This window comes from Vipera ursinii, assembly GCF_947247035.1.
Source record: "Vipera ursinii genome assembly, chromosome: 12".
Taxonomy (NCBI): Eukaryota; Metazoa; Chordata; class Lepidosauria; order Squamata; family Viperidae; genus Vipera; species Vipera ursinii.
This window is the reverse complement of record NC_139525.1, coordinates 189080-209085: the sequence shown is the minus strand read 5'-3', so window position 1 is coordinate 209085 and position 20006 is coordinate 189080. Positions and strand designations below refer to the sequence as shown.

General features: G+C 53.2%; 3 protein-coding genes and 1 long non-coding RNA gene across 6 annotated transcripts; 1 reads left to right on the top strand and 3 right to left on the bottom strand.

The window, feature by feature from the left end:
* Positions 1 to 1284: 1284 nt before the first annotated feature.
* Positions 1285 to 4419, bottom strand: RAB9B (RAB9B, member RAS oncogene family). 2 transcript variants are annotated; one of them, XM_083372139.1, is made up of 2 exons: positions 4334 to 4419; positions 1285 to 3648 (listed from the first exon to the last, which is right to left on the bottom strand). In XM_083372139.1, the coding sequence occupies exon 2, from the start codon at positions 3625 to 3627 to the stop codon at positions 3022 to 3024; it is 606 nt and encodes a 201-aa protein (XP_083228265.1). In that variant the 5' UTR covers positions 3628 to 3648; positions 4334 to 4419; the 3' UTR covers positions 1285 to 3021. The 2 variants fall into 2 exon arrangements, with proteins under 2 accessions (XP_083228265.1, XP_083228264.1); XM_083372138.1 differs by lacking the exon at positions 4334 to 4419 and adding an exon at positions 3744 to 4190.
* Positions 4420 to 7721: 3302 nt separating this feature from the next.
* Positions 7722 to 12418, bottom strand: SLC25A53 (solute carrier family 25 member 53). Its single transcript, XM_083372141.1, has 3 exons — positions 9352 to 12418; positions 8802 to 8938; positions 7722 to 8121 (listed from the first exon to the last, which is right to left on the bottom strand). The coding sequence occupies exon 1, from the start codon at positions 12160 to 12162 to the stop codon at positions 11305 to 11307; it is 858 nt and encodes a 285-aa protein (XP_083228267.1). The 5' UTR covers positions 12163 to 12418; the 3' UTR covers positions 7722 to 8121; positions 8802 to 8938; positions 9352 to 11304.
* Positions 11220 to 14234, top strand: LOC310646010. The gene is made up of 3 exons (XR_014493627.1): positions 11220 to 11356; positions 12171 to 12242; positions 13133 to 14234. It is a non-coding gene; the product is annotated as an uncharacterized lncRNA (long non-coding RNA).
* A 1383-nt stretch (positions 14235 to 15617) lies between these two features.
* PRPS1 (phosphoribosyl pyrophosphate synthetase 1) lies at positions 15618 to 19364 on the bottom strand. Of its 2 annotated transcripts, XM_083372106.1 has the most exons (7): positions 19047 to 19364; positions 18759 to 18942; positions 18580 to 18678; positions 18216 to 18340; positions 17358 to 17531; positions 16935 to 17094; positions 15618 to 16852 (listed from the first exon to the last, which is right to left on the bottom strand). In XM_083372106.1, the coding sequence occupies exons 1-7, from the start codon at positions 19166 to 19168 to the stop codon at positions 16760 to 16762; spliced, it is 957 nt and encodes a 318-aa protein (XP_083228232.1). In that variant the 5' UTR covers positions 19169 to 19364; the 3' UTR covers positions 15618 to 16759. The 2 variants fall into 2 exon arrangements, with proteins under 2 accessions (XP_083228232.1, XP_083228233.1); XM_083372107.1 differs by lacking the exon at positions 18759 to 18942 and having other exon boundaries at positions 19047 to 19284.
* Between the last annotated feature and the right edge of the window lie 642 nt (positions 19365 to 20006).

Genomic DNA, 20006 nt, shown 5'->3' with positions numbered 1-20006 from the left:
ATAGGAAAACCAAGATGAAATCTCCTGTGATAAAATGTATGTGGGGGTGTGATTGTCTCTTCAAAAGCAGCAGGGTGAGGCTCCACTGGATGTTGCCTCATTGATCCTCTTGGGACTGCAGGCTTTCTGAGAAGAATTGTCTCCCTTGTTTCTCGCATTGTGGCCAGATGGCTGTTCCACACTCCCACCCACTCTTTCGAGAATGCCGGGCACCGCACAGAGCGGGTTGCCCTAGCCCTTCCCTTCTTCTGTACTCTGAAAGCCTGGTGGGTGTTCAGATTGGCTCAGAACTAGGAATGACCCAGAAACAAAGCTCCTTCTTCTGCTGCCCCACAGAGCGCTTCTCAAATATATGGGGAAGGGGAGGCCCTATCCCTATGCCCAGTGAAGTTATGGAAAATGAAAGTTACCTCTGTAACTGCAATTCCTGGTTTGCTTTGTAACTTTGAGCAGAGAGAAAAAGTCTCAATCAGCAAAGTCCACCAGGGGAGGGGGGCTTCCTTTCACCTGCCAGGGGAGCCACCCACAAGAGACACGGGTGGGCTTTCAGATCATAAATTGAAGCCCACACTAAGAGAGAGCCTCAAAAATCAAACAGGTATTCTGGCCCTTTTACAGATTAACCTGTTTTGCAGCATTTGTCAGATATAGGAAGTGGCTATACCAGCAGTAGGCAACCTTGGCTTTTATGACTCGTGGACTTCAATGAGTCATGCTGGCTCAGGAATTCTGGGAGTTGAAGTCCACCAGTCATAAAAGAGCCAAGGTTGCCTACCCCGGGTTATACTGATACAGGACTTAAATTGGGATGAGAGTGCAGAAAAAAGGGTGTTTGTATAGGTGCAGATTACAAGTGCCTTATCAATCAACAAACACAGTACATTTAAAACACATTGTATTTGTGGAGACCTTCTGAAATGGCCTGAAACCTTTGAACGTTGGCGAGTTCTCTGAGAATGAATTTATCTATTGATCTGGTTGGTTGGTTGGATGGATCGTTTGGTCTTCTGAAGGCCTGGTTTAACATCATCAGTTGAGCCACTCTGTAAAGCAGGTCAGAATTCCACCCCCTCCTTTAGTCAGTTTTGATGTTTCCACGAGACTCTGTAAGGAGGAGGGAGACCTGTAACTGCTAACAAATTCTGAGGGATTTGTTATGTGCTCTGAACATAACATCCCCACTGTTTTTTTAGTGGGCAAAACAGCATGAAAACTGGTGTCCTGTGGATATAATCACCTTCTTCTGCCCAAAATACATTTATCTGTTGCCTTCTTACACTGCTGACTCATGACTATTAGATTGTAGCAACCCCAGATCATCAGGGGGGAAACTGGAGGAGAAACTGTTGGGCCAGCAAGCACAAAATGTGAACAATAGCAGCTTTCCTGCCTGTTAAGGAGACAGGTGATCAGGGTGCTTTGTGATGCCATACAAGCAGGCGATCTAGCATAAGTTTTAGAAATCAGAGCCCACTTTTTCAGAACAGCAGGCAGGATGGGTTACACCAGAGGGCAAGGCGTGAGATGGTTGGGGCAAAGTAGGCTTTCGGATGAGATAATGAACTTGCCATTTTTAAGATGGTTTCTGAAATCCATCTTTATTAGCGTACTGGTTTGGTTTAGCTGTAACAGACTGACATGACGCTCTCTGGAGACAGCTTTGAAAAAAACATGCTTGTAACACTAAGAGTAAATTTTCCTTTGAAATGAATGAAAAAGTTACTGCATCTGGAACTGCATCTTAATCTATTAATCTTGTCACAAAAGATGCACAGAACACACGGGAGGCGTGGTTACACACAACTCTGTTCATGTGCTTGGCAGTTTTCCTTTCTTCATTCATAGTCACCAGAAAAGCTCTCTCTGTCACGTCACCTCTTAGAACACCCCGACAGATGCAGCTGAGCTTCTCTTATCATGGCTTTGGGCACAAAATTAGTTCAAGGGTTCTGCCACATCCCAACTGCCCCACTCCTGAAGCCACCTCTGCTGGACCCCAAAGACAGTGGGGGAATGGCCAGTGTGGCTCGTAGGAGAAGGTGGGTTGCCCGCAATTGTGAACATGGCAAGCTGAGCTCCGTGGGCCTATCGCAAGGTGCTCTCATGGGCTCAGTTCTTTGGCCAAAAGGCCCCAGAAGAAGCTTGCCTTTCTCCTATACCATTTTTCTAGGCGTCGGGAGGTCCTTGTTTCCAGAACAGCCCGAGGGGGACAGAGCTCTTCCAGCATTTGTTCAGCACAGAACCTGTATTTCTAAGTAACACGGCCTCCTTTGCTAAAGAGGCCAGGCATCTGCAACCTCAGAAAGCTAAGAATGGCATTGATCTTTGCTCTGCTCAGCGATTCAACATGGCCACATAAGTGGGCCACGCTTTGGATTCACTGAGCTTAAGTATACACACCTACATATAAACTAGCCAAGTTAACAGTCTCTGTCCCCAGATTCAGCTCAGAGCCATCTGCTTCCTCCAATGTCAAAGTGAGGTTTATCCCACACTTCCGGGTGAGGCACCTGCAGCAATCTCAAGGGGAATCATCAGGAGCAAAGGCAGAAGAGGTGGAAGAGATAGCATGGTGGTCTCCTGTTGCTTGGCACTAACAGTAGCCATAGAGATGGGCTGATTCTGCTCAGCTCCCCCCCCCATCAGCACAACGCACCTCGGCCACAAAGCTCCACATGACTCAGCCTGCTTGCCTCCAGGGACTGTGCAAAAGCTCCAGCAATTCTTGCTTTCCCTGGCCCTGCTCAGAGGTGAGGGATACAGGACAAAGGATCCTGGCCCTATGTCTCTACAATTCACAGGGCAGGCTGAGGAGAGAGAGGACAGGAAGTGCCCTCCGCAAGGGTCCAAGCTGATGCTGCATGATCATAAGGCTGCTACACTAGGGCAGTTTGACCAATAAGGGGCTCAGTGGGCTAAACAGAAAACCCAAGAACCCTGGGTCCCCATTGGGTTGTTGTCTAGCTCAGGAACTCCCCTTCCTCCCTCTGTAAACAGCAGCCAGTTCTAGTCTGGCACCTCTCAGCAGCACGAAGAGCTGGGCTTGGCACTGGGATGCAGACTGACCGTCTGGCCCAACACAGAGTGCTCCAGCTGCTCTTCCAAGGCCAACACCTGCCTCACTGCTTCCTCAAAAGCCACTGCCACATTTGTATCAACCTTGGCACTTGTCTCTAGGTAAGGGTAGTTGCCATGTGCCAGGCACCATGCCCGGGCCTCCTCTGCTGCCACCTGCCTCTCAGCTTTGTCCACCTTGTTGCCCAGCACCACAAAGGGGAAGTGCTCCGGATCTTTCACATTGGCGTAGCAGGCAAACTCTTTCTGCCAATGGCCCAGATTCTCGAAGCTCTGGCGGTCATCAACGCTGAAGGTCAAGAGGCAACAATCTGCACCACGGTAGAAGGGCGTCCGCAGGCTTTTGAAGCGCTCCTGTCCCGCCGTGTCCCAAATCTGCAGAGTCACAAGGCGTCCGTCCACTTCCAGGTCCTGGTTGAGGAACTCCACCCCAATAGTGTGGAAGGCCTGGGAGTCAAATTTGTGAGTGACATAGCGGTTCATGAGGGAGCTCTTGCCAACGCCCCCGTCTCCCAGGAGGAGGACTTTCAGCAGCAGAGACTTCCCGCTCATGGTGGTTCTGGCAGCAGCAAGCTTTGAAATGAGCAGAGCACAGGGTTAGCAGGCAGGTGCTAGGCCCGGCTCCCTGGTAGGTGGCAAGCAGGACATCTCCTGGCTCAGAGACCCACCTTTCTGGGGAACTTCCTACTTGGGAGCTGGGCCGGAAGAAGAGAAGGCAATGCTCCTGGCTGGCAGGGGCCCCAGTGCCAACTCCCAGGAGCCAAAGCCCCGCTGGCCTTAGGCCTTCCCCAGGCACGGCTGGCTGAGAAAGGGCTTCCGCCGGTCCCCGGATTTGATCTGGAAGCCAGGGAGAGCCACACTCGGGAGGACAGTCCCGCTGGACCTGGCGGGTGCCTGCAAACGGCCGGAGGCACCGCAATCCGCGTACCGATGTTAGCTACAAGCCAGGAGGCCCGCGCCCCAGAACCGCTGCGCCCTGGCCTTTCCGCCCCAGCCGCCTCGACGCCCCCCATCGGTTCCGCCCAGCTGTTGCCGCGGGCGCGTCCGGGCCTCGCGTCGGGCCCGGGGCGGGAGGGGAGCCGGAGGAGGTGGGCTGCACTGTGGCCGAGGGGCCGGAGGGGAGGGGGCGGCCAGCGCCAGCCGCCGCATCCTCCGCTCCACCCCAGGCAGCTCTGCCCGGCGGCAGCGGCCGACGACCAGCCCGGACCCGCCCGCGGGAAGCTGCAGGAACTCCGCCCCCGCCCGACCTCTTCCTCACCAGGAGGTCCCGGCTCGTCCCGGAGCCCCTGCCCCGAGCCCGCCGCTCCGTCTCCTCCGCCCGCCCGCCGAGCCAGCCCGCGACTGCGCGGCCGTCTACCGAACGCGGCATCCCCGTGCGCATGCGCGGGCGGCACGCGGCTCCCCGGCGCGCTCAGGCGAGCCTCTGGAAGGGCCGCGCCCGTCTCTCCTTCGCGCGGAAGCGCCTGGGCGACGTTGCCGGCGGGCGGAGTGCCAGAAGGGCCGCCCGCGACCCTGCCCGGCCGGCGGAATGGGGTGGGGCAGGGGGGAGGGTGCGAGGCCAAGTGCCACGGAACCATGGCCTCCTTCCAAGGCCCCGGGCGTGGCAGCTGCCTGCCTTGAGCGGGGCCCGGAGCCAGAACGAGGCTGACGGAGGCAAGTGGGTGCTTCGGCTGGGCCTGGACCGGGGCTAGGCAACCTCGGCTCTTTTATGACTCGTGGAATTCTGGGAGTTGAAGTCCACGAATCATAAAAGAGCCGAGGTTGCCTACCCTTGGCCTGGACCAACGTGTTGCGCGAACACCGAGCCGGGCCCAGCGCTTCGGAGGGCGGCTCCTTTATTCCAACGCAGCAGCCCCGCTGCTTCCAGCCGCGCTCAGCTCTGCAGGGAAGGAAGTTCAGGCCGGCGGCTGTGAGTGGCCCGGTGCATTAACGAAAGCGGTGTATGTAGCCTGCCATCTCACAGTTACGATTCGGAGCACGCAGCAAAGCCGTTCCCTCCCAGTCGGTCTTCGAGGGGGAAGAGGCGGGGTTGGTTCTGCTCTGGGGCGGCCGCCTGTGGCGTTCCGAAAAACGCTTGGCTGGCGGCACAAAAAAAAGGCAGGTGACGTCTCCTGCTTGTCGAGCTAGCCCGGGCCTGTCGGATCTGTGCTGCGTGCAGGGAGTGGCCTCCCACTCCTGACCTTCCACTGGGGAGCCAACCAGGAGGGAGGGAGGGAGGCCTTGCCCGCATCAGCCACATTTTTGTTAGCTGAAGCACACACCTGGAAAGCAAACAGCTACTGGCAGGGGAGGGCCTGTTGTTGCTGCCATGCAAAGGGGCACTTGGAAGCATTGAGATAGTGTAGCGTGAGGAATGGGGTCAGCAGGCTGCTGCATCTCACTAATGGCCACAGCAGACCCCGACAGCCTTGCAGAGCAGTTCAGCATGGTTCCTAAATGTACATGCTTTCTGAACATACGCTGATCATGGAGCTAAATTAACTAGATGGACTGGGTTCCTCCCACGTGCCACCACCCCCCAGCCCATCCTTAGAGTGATTAAATGAGTAAAATGCAGACCAGCTCCATGCTTTCTGGCAATGGCCATTCCCAAACCCCTTTTACCCCTTGTGATCTTTCCTAAGGAGCTGAGATCCCACTGAGAATCATTCTAATCTCCGCAGAATCAGCACAAGTGAATCAGTGCAGTGGAGTGCAGGAGGAAATGGGCTGTTTGTACCCAGGATGTGGAAATGGGGCTTTACTGAAGAGGCACCCAAAGTGCCCAAGTTCCTGAGATGCAGCAGTGAATCATTAAGGAGCAGGAAATCCAGTAACTTTTCTTCCCCAAGGTTTCAACCACAACTCTGGCTCCGGGAGTTGCCTGCAAGATTGCCCATGTCTATATGGAGGTTGAGGCTCCTCTGTGCCTTGTCAGGTTGAAGGCTTCTGGGAGGAGGCTTTGTGGTTTCCGAAGCAGAACATCTATATTCAGTCAGTTTTGTTCCATGTAGCATCAACCTTGTGAATCCTCAAGCTTCCTCTTTCTGCTATGTATTCAAAATGGACAGTGATTAATGTATACTAGTATGTATATATGTATGGATCTAGGTATATACATATGTATGTTTGTAGTGTGTATATGTATGGCTAAGGGTAGATATATACTTTCAAGGGCAGGCAACAGAATTTCATTTTTAATGTGTGCCAGTGTGCCAACAGTAAAAAATGATAATAAAGGTTATCTTATTTCTTCTGAAAGGACGGAGGGGGCCAGTTCTGGCCTTTTCAAGGCGGAGGGGAATGGCTCCATCTCCCTACTTGCCCCCCTGAGGCTGGGAGGGGGCCACGGAGGAGTGTAGCTGACAAGATTTTCTCTTGCTCAGAACTGCCCACCCTCTTTTCCCTTGCACTAAGTCAGGACACACATCTGAGTAGAACAGGGATTTTGGTTTGGGCATGCCCATCTGCATCCCCACCCTGTTGAGGGCAAGTCCCAGGGTGCGGTTCAACTGCTGCGCAGAGCGCTGGGTGATGCCTGGCTTCTCCTTGAACAAACCAGACCCAACACAATAGCCCTGACCACAGAGCCCTTCTCTCCCCCCCTCCCTGCAAGGATCTGCAGGGGTTGGCTCGGCTCTGCTCCGCTTAGGTAAAGCTGTGCACCTTTCTCAAGAGGCTGCAGGGCTACTGTCCACCTTTCCAGCAGATGCTCTTGTCCTAGGTGAAGCTTTCAGTGCAAGTTCCTGTAGTTTGCCTTCCCTCAAGCTGAGAAAGGCACACCCAAAACGGCCTTTCTTGCTAAAGCGCCGAGGGGAAGTTGCAGGTTTTGCTCCCTTCCTCTTCAAGCTTTTGACATCTCTGCAAATCCCTCCCTTTAGCAAGTGTGGTTAGCTCAGAAGTGGTGACTCCAAAATTTACCGCTGTATTGGAACTCAATTATTACTGTTTCCTCCTGGTTGTTAGTTATCTTTCATCACTGTAAATTGCCATCTGAATATCTTCTAAGGAAACAATTGAGGCCTCTTCAGAAGACCACAGCTCTTAAATTTAATAAATCTAAATTTAATTTAAATTTAAATTTAATAAATTTAATAAAATCAAATCAAATCAAGCTGAGTGTTTGTTGATTCTTTCCTCCTGGCTACAAAGGTGCCCACCTTCAAATATATTGGACCCCTGCTCTGGGCCCTTTACCAGCCAGAATATGAAAGGCCACCCCTGGAGGCCTTCAGGGTCACTGTCTTGCACATGGCAGACTACAAGCTAGTAGCTCTCTTTCCATTTCTAAAACCTCTCATCTCTGGCTGTCTCTTTAACCTAGCACTCCCTATTCAGGATTGGCTTAGACTCACATTTTACCTTCTCAAAGCCCTGAGCCTGGACCAGTGGCTACTTGCAGGGGGTTTCGCAGAACTGCAGTGCGATTGCCTTGGCCCGATCTCTCAGATGATCCTCTGACTTCCCCAAAAGAAATGTCTCTGCCAGGAAGAGGCAGAGATTCCAGACCCCGACTCTTACACCTTTCTGCCCCCATCAGACAGAACACCGGTTCCCCCCCCTTTCAAAAGCGCCACTCTTTCTCAACTCACAGCACAGGCCTGGGCCAAATGCCCTCAAAGTTTGGGGGCTCTGGGGAGGAATCATGAGAGACAGTCATGAGGTAATTCATTTTTAAAATTTTAATAGATTTTCCTTTCCATTTTTAGGAAATCAAAGCTGCAAAAACAATCACATTTTTACTAAATAGGATTTAACTGATGAAATCCCCCCCAAAAGAAAATTGTGTTGGGCAAACCCCAGAAATTTCCTGTAGATTTTTTCTTCTGTGATGGAAGCAGAGTGCGTGGCCAAGCCCAGAAAGGCAAGAGGGCGGGGAGGCAAAAAGGCCCAAAGAGGCAGCAGCCAGAGATGGGTTGCTGCAGCATTTCTTGAGATGTACATATATATATATATATGTATGTATGTATGTATGTATGTATGTTTTAAAAAAAGCTGAGAAAGAACATCAGAGCTTCATGCTGCTGGTCTATGATGACTTGGAAGACTCTTTTTCCTGTTCAATGGCTGAGGAAAGAAAAAGCACCTTGAGCATTAATAGTCACCTGCGGCCATCTCCCAGACCCCCTGCCCTTGGTCCCTAGGGGTTGAGGGGGAAAGCGAAGGCATTTTCTGGGTAGTATAAACTTATTGGCAAGGTCTGCTGGACCACCAACTGCACCCTAGTTCTGTTGTCTCCCAACTCCCACACTGGCCCAGTTCTGGAAGTGGGGCCCTTAAACTCTGGTTCTCCAGCTCCTTCCTGGGTAGAGCTCCATAAGTCCAGGTCTTGATGCTCAAGGAAGGAACCCAGTGGAGACCTATCCTTGCTTGGATTCCAAACTCACACCTCGGCCACCCAGATGCTTTGCCAAAGTCAGAACTACAGGGAAGGAAGCCCATCTCAGCAGGAGGATCCCATAACAAGCAGGAAAGAGTCCCTGCAAAGGCAGAGACCCTCTAAGGGCCACTCATCTGCCAGCTGCTCCTGGACTTCCAGAGACTGACTGGCCGATGCCCAGTTCCCACTGTAGTGGAGTTGGGCAGGGCTCAACTCTAGGCGGAGAAAGCACAGCCTGAGGCTACAGCTTTCCCAAGTTGCTGGTCCCCAAAAGTTAGGCTCCCCAAGTCTCCTTCCTGCCCTCTTTGCCCCATGCGAGTTTGCTCGAATGTTGCAGCTGCTGGAAGGCCCCGCCCCAAATACTTACTCTCCTTGGAAGGAAGCGTGTTCTTCTCTTCCGTATTCGTTTTCTTCAGCTTTTTCTTATCAAACTTCTCGACCTCCGAAAGATCCGGTTTGTCGCACATCTTGGCCAAACAGGAAGCTAAGCCTATACCTTCAGAACTGCAAAAAGCCACATGGTTCCTCGCGGGGCTTCCCGGAACAAGGGGCCGGCAGCCGCAGCCCCAAGCCAGGCCGAGAAGAGCCGCAGGCACGGGGGAGGAGCGGGGCCAGAGGGGGAAAGCAGGCCCAGGGGGCGCCGCCCCCGCCCCAGGCCAGGCTCCGGGAGAACCTTCAGCACAGGCACGCCCCTCTCGCCTTTGTCCGCCAGCCCGCCTCGCTCCCCGGCCTCTCCCAGCGCCTCTGCCGAGCCACTCGCGCGGGAAGCGCCGCTCGGCTTCACGCGGCCCACCCAGCAGTCCCTGGAGAGGCGCACACCCCCCCCCCCCATGAAGGGAAAGGGGAAAAGCGCCTCTCCGCCGCGGCTCCGGGTCCGCGGGCGTGCAGAGGGCGCCGCTCCCTAGCCCGCGAGTTACCTGCAAAGCTACCGCCGCCTCCGAGTTCTGCGCGCTCTGAGCCAGCGTGTCAGGGTGGTCCTTTATATCTGGCGGCCGGACCGCAGGGTACGTCGGGAAGTGTAGTTTCTTCTTCCTAAACGGGGAGGGCGCTGCACCGTGGAAGCCGACTCGCCCCTGGGGGCCCCGAGGCAGGCCGGAGGGCGCGCCCGGCGTGCGTTGAGAGTTGCACGGTCAGCCTTGCCGCTTCCTTCGCCTGGCGGTCCGTGGCGCGCTGCGTGACCCCCGGGTGCGCCGAGGGCCCCCGCCCTGCCTTTTCTCCAGGCCTCCCCGGGTTACTAGCAGGGCGCGGCGGGAGGCTACCGCGCCGCTGCCTCCGGGCCCCGCGTCCGCCCGGGGCGTCGCCCTCGCAAGGATCCAGCGGCCGGCATTCCAGGGAGCTGTTAATCGAGCTCCCGCAGGCTGCTCGCTGCGGATGATGGGAGCTGTAATTCAGGGGCCTTTCACAGTCGCCGATTCCGAGCGCGCACGCACTGGCGGCGGCGGGGGGGGGGAAGCGCCTCCCCGGATCCTCGGCGGGAGACCGGTTGGTTGCGCAGTTCTGATCCTATGGCGGAGAGCAGGCCTGGGGGGGCAGGGGGTACTGTAGGAAGAAGTGGCGGTTGCTGAAGGCTGCAACGTTGGGTGAAGGTGAAAGCGCTGCTCTTTGAGCCGACCCTTCGTTTATCCATATTTTGGATGTCGACGGCCGCAGCTGCCAGCCTCCCTCGGCCCGCCAGAAACCGGAAGGGAGAGTAGCAACCATCGCGCCGCCGCCCTGCACGCGACTGTTGTGCAAGCCCCGCCTCATCGCGGGTGGGCGGGCCGGCGAGTTCCGTTCCCCGAGCCGCAGAGGCAGGACCGAGCCTGCGGGCTTGGCACGTGCTCGGGTGCCTTTTTTTGTTTTTTAATAAGCGTAGTACAGTTCATGCTGGATATTTGAACCTACATTTATATATTTAAAACTAACCCAAAGTAATAAGATATTGCGGTAAGACAGTGCATAGCTATTCTATGATATTATGCTTGGAGGTTGCAAAAAATTTGCTAGTGAATTGTGGGGAGGCGTGTAGTTGTACTCACTTATTTTCTACGCCAATAAAAAATAAGTGTACACTTGTGTGTCTATATAAAAAAAGAAGTCTAAGAAAGTTTGGAGACCTTATAAAATAAAAGCATAGATGATGAAATATACATGCCAAAATTATCCAACATGTCCTTCTTGTGGGCTTTCAATCAGCAGACAGCGATTATAGTGGGAAACAAACAGGCCAGGAATAACCAGCTTATTCATAACAGCTACTTATTAAAGTATCAAAATTAATGTAAGCCGCTAAAATTCAGCTCAGGTGAAGATAGTTTATAAAAATAATATTAACTAAAAAATGAAACATGCCAATGCCCTTTCTCCAAAGGATCCAAGACAAGTTGGCTGATATATTTGATTACATGGTTCCAATAATTTAGCCCAAGCTTAATTCACAAATCAGCATTAGGTTACAAATAATGTACCCCAGTGTATTTATTGGGAATTAATTCTGCTGTGATGTCCGGCTTGTAACTTAAGGGTCCAACATGCAAGACCAGAAATCATTATTTCTCCTCCCCCTTCCCTGGGCCCTGCAGGAAAGTAAAAGATATTCTTTGCTGGCCCACTGTGTAATCCAGTTGGGGGCAAAGCAGAGCTTTCTGGAGCTCCAATGGAATCAAGTTAGTCCAGATGTGCCTGCAACCTTCAGATCTCTACAAAGTGTCCAAGTGAACCAAATCCCCCAACTCTTGAGTTTGCTCTGCACTTCTCTCTTTCCAGCCTGATACTGTTCAATTCTCCTGCACGCATGTGGGGCAATTCTCCTTTCCTTCTTGTTGCCATTGTCTCCATTTACACCATGTCTACATACACTGAAAGCCCTAGCCCCGCTTCGGAATCAGTCCTTAGCTTGTGACCTTGGACAAGAACTGGTAGATGGCAGTTGTGAATCCCCAGGTAAGGCTTGAGCGGAGAATGAGAAGAGAGCCGCCCCTGTACAGCAGCCGAGCTTTCCTTCCCCGGGCCTGCCAGACCTCAGCCATCGTGGCCAAGAGGCTGAGGGTTTCCTGCCTTCCCATTTGGGACTGCATATTGGCAATGAGAATGCCAAGGGGGTAGAGCAGCAGGCACACCAAAGTGCCACTAATGCTGCCCGACAGAAAGGCTGGGATTCCAACAGGCAAGCTCTGTGTGGAGAAGCTGCTACGGAGAGGCTCCTCCAAGGCAAAATAGAGGGAGCTCCCCAGCCCATTGCGGACCAGGATGAGCCCGAGGCCTCGGTAGAAGCCCAGGCTGAAGCTCTCCCCGAGGGGGCAGGAACAGAAGGTGGTCAGGATGTGACGTGTGGTGGGGAACCTCTGGACCTTCCTCCCATCCTGGAGCACATTCTGAACCCTCTCGAAGGGACAGAAAACCAAGGCTTCCAAGAAGCCAGAAAACAGCCCAGCTGTGGCTCTGCGGGACCAGGACCCGAATGGCTGATCTGAGAGGAAGCTGTAGAAGCTGTTGTAGGTGCCAAACATCAATGTTCCTTGCAGCGTCTTGACCATGAGTGGTGGAAAGACACCACGATAGATTTGGCAGAAACCTTCGTGGCACAGCTGATGCACTGCTTCAGTGATGGAGGAGGCATGCAGTTGCTGGCGGAAGATGGTCTTGTAAATGGGGAAGGTTGCCAGGGTGGAGAGACTGCTGGAGGCAGCGCCCACAAAGTAACTCCCGCAGCCCCTTTGCCTCTGACCCCTCTCTGTCTCTTCTTCCATCAATGCAGTGTCTGACTTGCTTCTTGGTCGTGAGGTCTCTGTGGGAATAGAGGAAGTGCACAGCCCTGGGTTCTGAATGGGTGAGTTGCTTTAAAGGGCAAGCGGGGAAAAGATTTAATCCTTCCTTCTGATTTTAATTTTAATTAAATTAATATTTAATCTTTAAATAAAAAGGAATCTGTCTCCTTATGACTGAAGTTGGGGCCACAGACATTTTGTCTGTGGACGCTTGACTTCTTAGATGTTCTCTACACACACATACGCTCTCCCTCTTTGCAACCTTTGCTAAGGCAACCTATTATTCACAAAGGGTGGCTTCTACTTCTTCAGTCTCTTTACACTCCAATAATTAGATGTTTCTCCTGGAGCCATCTTTCTGAAGCCATTCCAAGGTTTTCTACTAGCCCCTTTACGATATAAATCCAATTGGTTATATATCCCTGCTCACCAACCTCCTGTTTAAGCAGGAGTGATTCCGCCCTTTGTTAAGCAAAAGATAATATAGTTGTGTTCATTTCAGAAGCAGGAATGAGAAGCATGTGGACCCTTTTTGTTCAAAAAGAAAATAAAACAGCTTTACTAATTGCTCAACAGTCATAAAAATCATAAATGTCAAACTAACTGGATTCCAAGTGAGCAGGTGCACGCTCACAGCTTGGAGTGCTGTTCACATCTCCTGATCTTAGGGTAGAGATCTTTGCTACCAGACTAGTGTTGCACAGCATGATTTTTTTTCATTAAAGGTTGCCAATTTTGTGCCTGCAGCCTGTGGGGTTTTCACAATACACTGCTCTTACCAATTCCACTACTTTTGAAATTCCTCAAACTAAGTTTACTAGAGCAGTTCTTGCAGTCTCAAAATATATTAAGAATGTTGTCTTATGTTTGGGGATGAATTAGGATTCTGTGGATGCTAGAATCTAGTCCCTCCTGATCCATTTTTGACTAAAATTAGTTTTTTTCTCCATAGGTCTAGCCTCTGCGTTCCTTAGGGATCACTTCAAATCAACATGGTTTAATAAAGCAATTGAGAAAATCCATTCCTTGGAGAACTGCTGCTCCCCAGAAGGGCTCTCAGGCAACCAATGGAAGCCAATCTAAGCCCAGCCTCTCGTCCTACCTTTTGGGGAGTCTTCTGAAAGGATTGGCACCAGCCTGCAATTCCAGAGGGCGGAGCACAGGGCAACCCTAAAAATATCTGCATCTCTGTTGCTGTAATGAATCATTCAAATTGAGCTGCTCCCCGTCCCAGCAGTTCTCCTGGGCAGCAGGAGGGCGGGCTGGAGCTCTTGCACAAGGGCCTCTCCCTCTCCCATTGGGATTTGGTGGCGGGAGTGGGGGTGGGGAGAGAGATCCTCTGCAGTTCCCAATCTGATCTGGCCCATTTTTCAACTCCACCCTTCCTTGGCCAGCTTCTCCCCCATCCCTGGCCCAAAGGCTCCCACACTGCCAGTGCTAGGTTCTCAAGAGCCCCTAGCCTTGAGAGTGCCAAGACCACTCGTCCAGACCTGAGGCAAATTTTAACCCACTCCTTCTAAACATTAAACGCCCCAGGGGACTCTGCTCCACCCCCACCCAGAGCAGCCCAAGGCACTTTACCTTCTTCCGCACGTGTGTCTGTTCCTTTGCACAGAGATGCAGACCTGGCCGGCAACGCATCCTCTCTCTCTCTCTCTCTGCTGAAAGCTCCACCCCTGGAGCTTCCGGTGGGGCTTCCTACAGCCCTTTCTTAGCATCATGGAAGACTCACGTGGTGAACACAGCAGCCCCATCTCCAACTTCCCAAGGAGATGCCAGAGAACAGTGGAAAAGGCAATACTCTGAACGCCTGGGCCTGGAGGGCCACCAGGGCTGGAGGGGTAACCGAGCTTTTTAGAGGGGGCAGTAAGGAGCGCACCCCTTTACTGTGTTGACATTTCCTCACAGTTCTGCCTTGGTCAGTTGCAAGGGCTGATCTCACAACTCTAGTCAATGTGTTCTGCCTTGACAGCAATACTTCCTTCTTTTCAGCAAGAGGAGGGGGCTTTCTCTGGGGCAGGAATAGTTCCTTTGCCTGACTGTCAAGAGAATTGAACTTCATTCCAGTTGTATTTGCAAGTTCAGGGGAGCCTCCTTGAAATAAACTCTTTTGGGCAAACACCTGGAGCAAAGGAGGTACCTGTGGAGCAGTGAGAGGCATCTCCTGCTCAAAGAGCTGGTTCATCCCTTGAGGAAAAAATTGACCTGACACAGCAACAGCCCACCTGCTTCTGCCAGATATCCTCTGTGATCCGTTTGGGGACCCCTGAACACACCAAGAACCTTCTTTTAGGATAGTACAAGTCAGCAAGGCCCCCTAACTAGGCCAGCTTTTCTATACCTACACCCCTAGAACGCTTCTGATATATTCTCGCACCCCTTACAAGTTTGAAATAACGGCAACAAATTATGCATATACACTATAATTTTGAAATTTCTAAACCCACGTTTTTGCACCCCCTGGAATATCATCACACCCCCAGGGGATGAACCCCTGCTCTAGGTGGACCTAAATTCCTGCTCTCCAGTGCAAGAAGTGCTGAACTACCTTGGGGCAAAGGAGTGTGGCAGGCATTCAATTAGAGCACCCCAATCAACTGCCTCACCCCTCAAACTGGCAAAATCAGCACCATAAAGAGCAGGATGCTAGCCTCCCAAAGGTACACTGGCCTTACTGCTACAGGGGAGCAGAGCACCAGGCTTCCATGGGATGTTACGTTTGGGTTCCTGGATTATGCGCTTTCCAGATTGTGTGAAGGGTGAGGGCACCCAGCCCCAACTCTGCACATAAGAGACCCACATTTAGCCCTGTCCATTGTTTAGCAAGCTTCTCCAGCCATGTCACCCACTGTTTTTTGGCTACTTGCCCCTGCTAGGAGGCTGCAGAGAGAGAACGTAAGATGGAGGAGAAATACCCCCCTCCCCCGAGAGATGCCCTTCCATAAGCAGCCTTCCCTTGTGCACTGGCAGTCAGTCAATCAGAATAGAGCTGAAAGGGACCTTGGAGGTCTTCTAGTTCAACCCCCTGCTCAAGTAGACCTATCCCATATATATGTCCTTTGTGTGGCACAGCTACTCACTTGGAGGGATTCACGGCAAGTTGCTCCATATATGCTTCAGCAAAAAGATATGTGGGCAAACCATGGGGGCTATTACAACGAGTTGCCACCCCCTTGGCACCCTGAAAAGAGATCTCCATGGACTGAATTTGGAGGTTTTCAGTTAATAATAGCTGCTAATTCAATAGCTTGTATTGCATCAAAGAAGGCAGCGCAATGTGTTCGACTCCAACAGTCACAGACACTCATATAGTCCCTCACCCATATCAAGACCTATTCCTCCCCACTCTCCTTTATTGTTTTTAGTGGGGGAAAGGGCTGCGGCCCAAAGAATCTTGCCGGAATATGGTGTGTGTGGGAACAGCATCCAGAAAGCTCTTGATTTTTAAGGAAGAGTTTAATTCCTCCTGCTCTGAAGTTCTGAGTAACACAACCATCACATTGGTATCCTAGGGATGCAGCTGAAGCGAAGCAGAGGCAGCAGGAAGGGCCCAAATAAGAAGCAAAAGACAGACAGACAGACAGACAGACACACACACACACACACACACACGTAGATAAGATACACATATACACGCCAGAGCAACAGGCATACAATCCACAGAACTGCTGCCCAAAACCCAGCTGAAGGGCTGTGAGACCAGAGGCAGCATGCTTAGGCTACAAAGATCTCTGCTTTTCTGGGAGCCGTGTTTCTCCTCTCCTCAAACACTCTGAAAACCTTTGGGATGGGGATCATGGTCTGCTGCTTTTGCCTCTCAAAGGAACGCAGGCCCCATTGCTCTGAAATGATCTCCACTGCTGTCAGGTAGAAAAGCAGGTGCCAAAAAACATCCCTGAAAGCAACTGGGCAGAATGCCTCAGGATCACAAGCTGCATAAATCCTCTGGGAAGCCTTTAAAACGGGTGTCGAACTGCCAGCCTGCGGGTCAGACGCGTCATGAGGAAACCGCGCCCACCCCATTGCCGGCAATGGGGAAAAAGCTCTGAGATGTCACGTGATGTCACATGACGTCACGAGTTTGACATGTCTGCTTTAAAAGGAAGAGGTGGGGGACACTCCAACCCGCCCCTTAGGAAATGAACGACATAAAAGGGGTGGGGAGGAAGAGGCAGGTAAGTTCCAGTCAAGGCACACCCCAAATGTGGGCATTTTTTGGCACAGAAAGGCCTCTCTCTCCATACTCTTGAACCAAGTGACCATTTTAACTAAAATGCAATCCTAACCTTTTGCACAACTAGCTGCCAGCCCTCACAAGGACACACGATGGATGACCTGAAACGCTGGTTCTATTCTCCTCCAAGTGAAAACAGGTCAATAAGTTCACAAGAAACGTAATTTGCATAAAAGCACCCCAGTCAATGGACAGGCTGAGAATATGAACTATGATCTCTCCCCCCTCCCCCTCCAAACACTGAGAAGTAGAAAGGAAGAGTGTGGCAATCAAACAAGCAACATCTACTGAAGTTAAAACAAATTTTGGTTTTTCAAAAAGCCACCCAAGCAGCAGCATCTAGAGTTATAAAGGGACGTGACTGAAGAGGTAAGAGACAGATTCCCCGTTGTGAGTCCGCCTGATGGCTTCAGCCAGGATCATGGAGATATCAATCACCTGCAGAGAAAGAGAAAGCAACGAGTCAAGCCATCTGGAGCCTGCAAGCTGTCCAGACTCTCCTTTTCTTCGGCAGCCGCACCTGGATTTTAGGGCAGTGTTTCATTTTGTCCTCCTGGGGGATTGTGTTTGTGACTACAACTGCTTCAAAGCAGGCATGGTTGATTCGGGAAATGGCTGGCCCAGAAAAGATCCCATGAGTCAGGATGGCATAAACTTTGGTAGCACCAGCTGAAAGCAGCCTATGTGGAAAACAGACAGAAGGCAGCGTTTACTGGGTGAGCCGGCTGCTCATCTGTGAACAAAGCAAGCATTCTAATCTGCCATTAGTAAACAACAAACCTTCCCTACAGTCTTATTGTCTACAAAGTTAGCCTGTTATTGCTTTCAGCATATCTAATTTCATTCAAAGAAGCAGAGGTAGGAGGATGAATCAGCCAGGACAGAACTAGCCACCCACCCTCTTGACCCCAGATGGCTGCCTACATTCTGTTAGGATACTCACTTGTCTGCTGCGTGGCAGATGGTGCCACATGTGTCTGCCATGTCATCCACAAGGATGGCCACCCGGTCCTTCACATCTCCCACCAGCACCATGCGGTCTACCTCGCTGGCCTTCTTCCTCTCTTTATGAATAAGGGCAAAGTCCACATTCAGCCGATCAGCAATGGAAGTCACTCTGTGGAGAGACAGGTCCATACCAGCAATTTCCAGAAAGGGTGGTAATCCTGCCCCTTCTTATGCCTTCCGACTGCAGGGCAGCAACTCCCTGAATTCTTATCAGCACCGCCACCTCAAATCCATCCAAAAAGAGCAGGCTGGGCAAGGCTACCATGAACTCTGCCAGCAGCACATGCTGACATCACCAACATGCAAATACAGCACAATGGCCTGTCCTGCAATTCTCACAACAGAGCTCTTTTTTATATTTAGGAATGCCTAGACGTGCTTTTTTCTGTGCCAGGCACAACATTAGATGATCAGAAGAGCCCATTTGCTCCAATTCCAAGGTTTGAAGAAGCAGCAGAGCCAACAGCTGGCCAAAATAAAATTCATTTTTTGAAAGGGTTTCCCAGTCAAAGCATTTTATGAATGCAAACAGTCTCCTGCAGCTGCCTTTTTGGTCAGCTGGGATGTCCTCTGCTGACTGAGGTTCTAGCACTACAAAAAGTCAAGAGCCAGGAAAAACATCACACTGAAAGCCAACAAAAATACAGGTGTGTTTTGAATTTGGAGAATGAATGGGGACTTTGGCCACATCTCTTCAAGGTGGTCACTAATCAAGACCTCATCACAGCCATGATTTGAGACTGAAAACATTCAGCAAAACAGGCCCTCACCCCAATTGCTCTGGGTGTCTCACCTCTTGGCTCCCCCAGCATCGGGAGAGACAATGGTGCAGTTCTTCCACTCAACAATGTTCTCCTTGATCCACTTTAGGACGGCTGGCTCAGCATACAGGTTGTCCACGGGGATGTCGAAGAAGCCCTTGGGAAAGGGAGCAGCTCCTTAGCCCAAAGATCCCAGAGCACCCTTTTGGCTAAGCTTTGGGGCCATTGCCCGGAAGGCAGGAGAGAAGGCCCCCTTCTACATCCGGCTAGAGGCGTTAGCCCCCCAATCTGCCACAGCAGCCCAAGAGACCCCACGGAGCTTCCTCTCCAGGCAGCGAGGCATGCCAAGTTGCCAGCTGCCCGCCGAGGGGCACCCGCCCCACCGCAGCCCCAAACCTGGATCTGGGAGGCGTGCAGGTCCATGGTGATGATGTGGTCCGCGCCGGCAACCGACAGCATGTTGGCCACCAGCTTGGCGGAGATCGGGGCCCGGCTCTGCAAGAGAGGCAGCGGCGGGTCGGGTCAGGGGGAGCCGGCCAGGGCTAGGCAGGAGGAGGGCGCGGGGCGCGGGGCACCTTGTCCTTCTTGTCCTGGCGCGCGTAGGGGAAGCAGGGGATGACGGCCGTGACGCGGCTGGCCGAGGCGATCTTGCAGGCGTTGATCATGATCAGCAGCTCCATCAGGTTGTCGTTGATCTCCCCGCAGCCGCTCTGCACGATGTAGACGTCCTCACCGCGGACGCTCTCGCCGATCTCCACGCTGAGGGGGGCGTGGCATGAGGGCGTGGCGTGGCGCTCCTTCCCTCCCCCTTCTCCCCGCCCCCGCCCGCCCGCCCCCACGCATGCGCCGCTCCTCACGCGCACCAGGTCTCCTGGTTGGAGAACTTCTTGGTGACGACCTTGCCCAGCTCGAGGCCCAGCCGGTCGGCAATCTTCTGCGAGAGGTCCTGGTGCGAGCTGCCGCTGAAGATCTTGATGTTAGGCATCCTGGCCAGCAGCGGCGGCGGCGGGCAGCGCGACGCGGCGGAGGACGAGGCGCGCTCCGCGGGCCCGCCGCCTTCCTGCGGCACCAGCAGCAGCTCCGCCGCCTCCCTGCGGCGCTCCCGCCCGCCGCTCTCGGGATCCAGCAGCAGCAGCAGCGCCGAACGGCCTCCGCCTTCCGGGCGCCGGCTCCGCTTAGAGGGACGGTGCGACGCACGAGCGGGCTTCGAACGCGCAGGCGCCGACGGAAGAGCCGCGCGCGCTAGCCCGCCATCTTGGTGCCACGCCCCCTTTGTCACCTCACCGCTTCTCGCCTGGCAACGCGCACGCGCAGGGCAGGACCTGTCCAAAGGAAATTTCCCACGCGACAGGGGCGGAGGGATTAGGTTTACTCTTCCGCGTTTGCAGAACAGCAGCTGCTCGTTCCGTGTACAATACAGACGGCTGTAAAAAGGGGTGCCGCTCAAGCCCCGGGTGCGCCTGGGGAGACGGGCCTCGGGGGCGGGAGTCCCAAGGGCCGCCTTGGCCCTGCAGCAGCGATGTCGCTTGGGGGAGCGGAGTCCGGCCGAGTCGCTGCGCTCGGCCACCTTTGGAAGCGGCAGGCGGATCCCGCTCTCCCGAGCGACGAGAGGCTCCCGGGCCTCCGAGTCTCTTCCGGGGCCCCGGGCGGCGCTCGGCTGCGGTGACGGCGACAGTTCCCGACGCGCAGACGCGGCCGTTCCTGGCAGACGGAAGGCTCCGCTACTCGGTTCTGCCGGAGGGAGAAACAGCCTCCCGTTCAAATGCCGAGAGGGCTCTGGGGAGAATCTGCTCCTTCTGGCGGCGGGAGACAAGCCCTGCAGG

Coding starts and splice junctions, on each gene's coding strand:
- RAB9B (XM_083372138.1), bottom strand. CDS start 4,088: ATGGGGGGCGTCGAGGCGGCTGGGGCGGAAAGGCCAGGGCGCAGCGGT. Junction 3,649..3,743: donor GTAGGAAGTTCCCCAGAAAG/GTGGGTCTCTGA, acceptor CTCATTTCAAAG/CTTGCTGCTGCCAGAACCAC.
- SLC25A53 (XM_083372141.1), bottom strand. CDS start 12,162: ATGGAAGAAGAGACAGAGAGGGGTCAGAGGCAAAGGGGCTGCGGGAGT.
- PRPS1 (XM_083372106.1), bottom strand. CDS start 19,168: ATGCCTAACATCAAGATCTTCAGCGGCAGCTCGCACCAGGACCTCTCG. Junction 18,341..18,579: donor TGCACGCCTCCCAGATCCAG/GTTTGGGGCTGC, acceptor CCCTTTCCCAAG/GGCTTCTTCGACATCCCCGT. Junction 16,853..16,934: donor AACACTGCCCTAAAATCCAG/GTGCGGCTGCCG, acceptor CTTTCTCTGCAG/GTGATTGATATCTCCATGAT.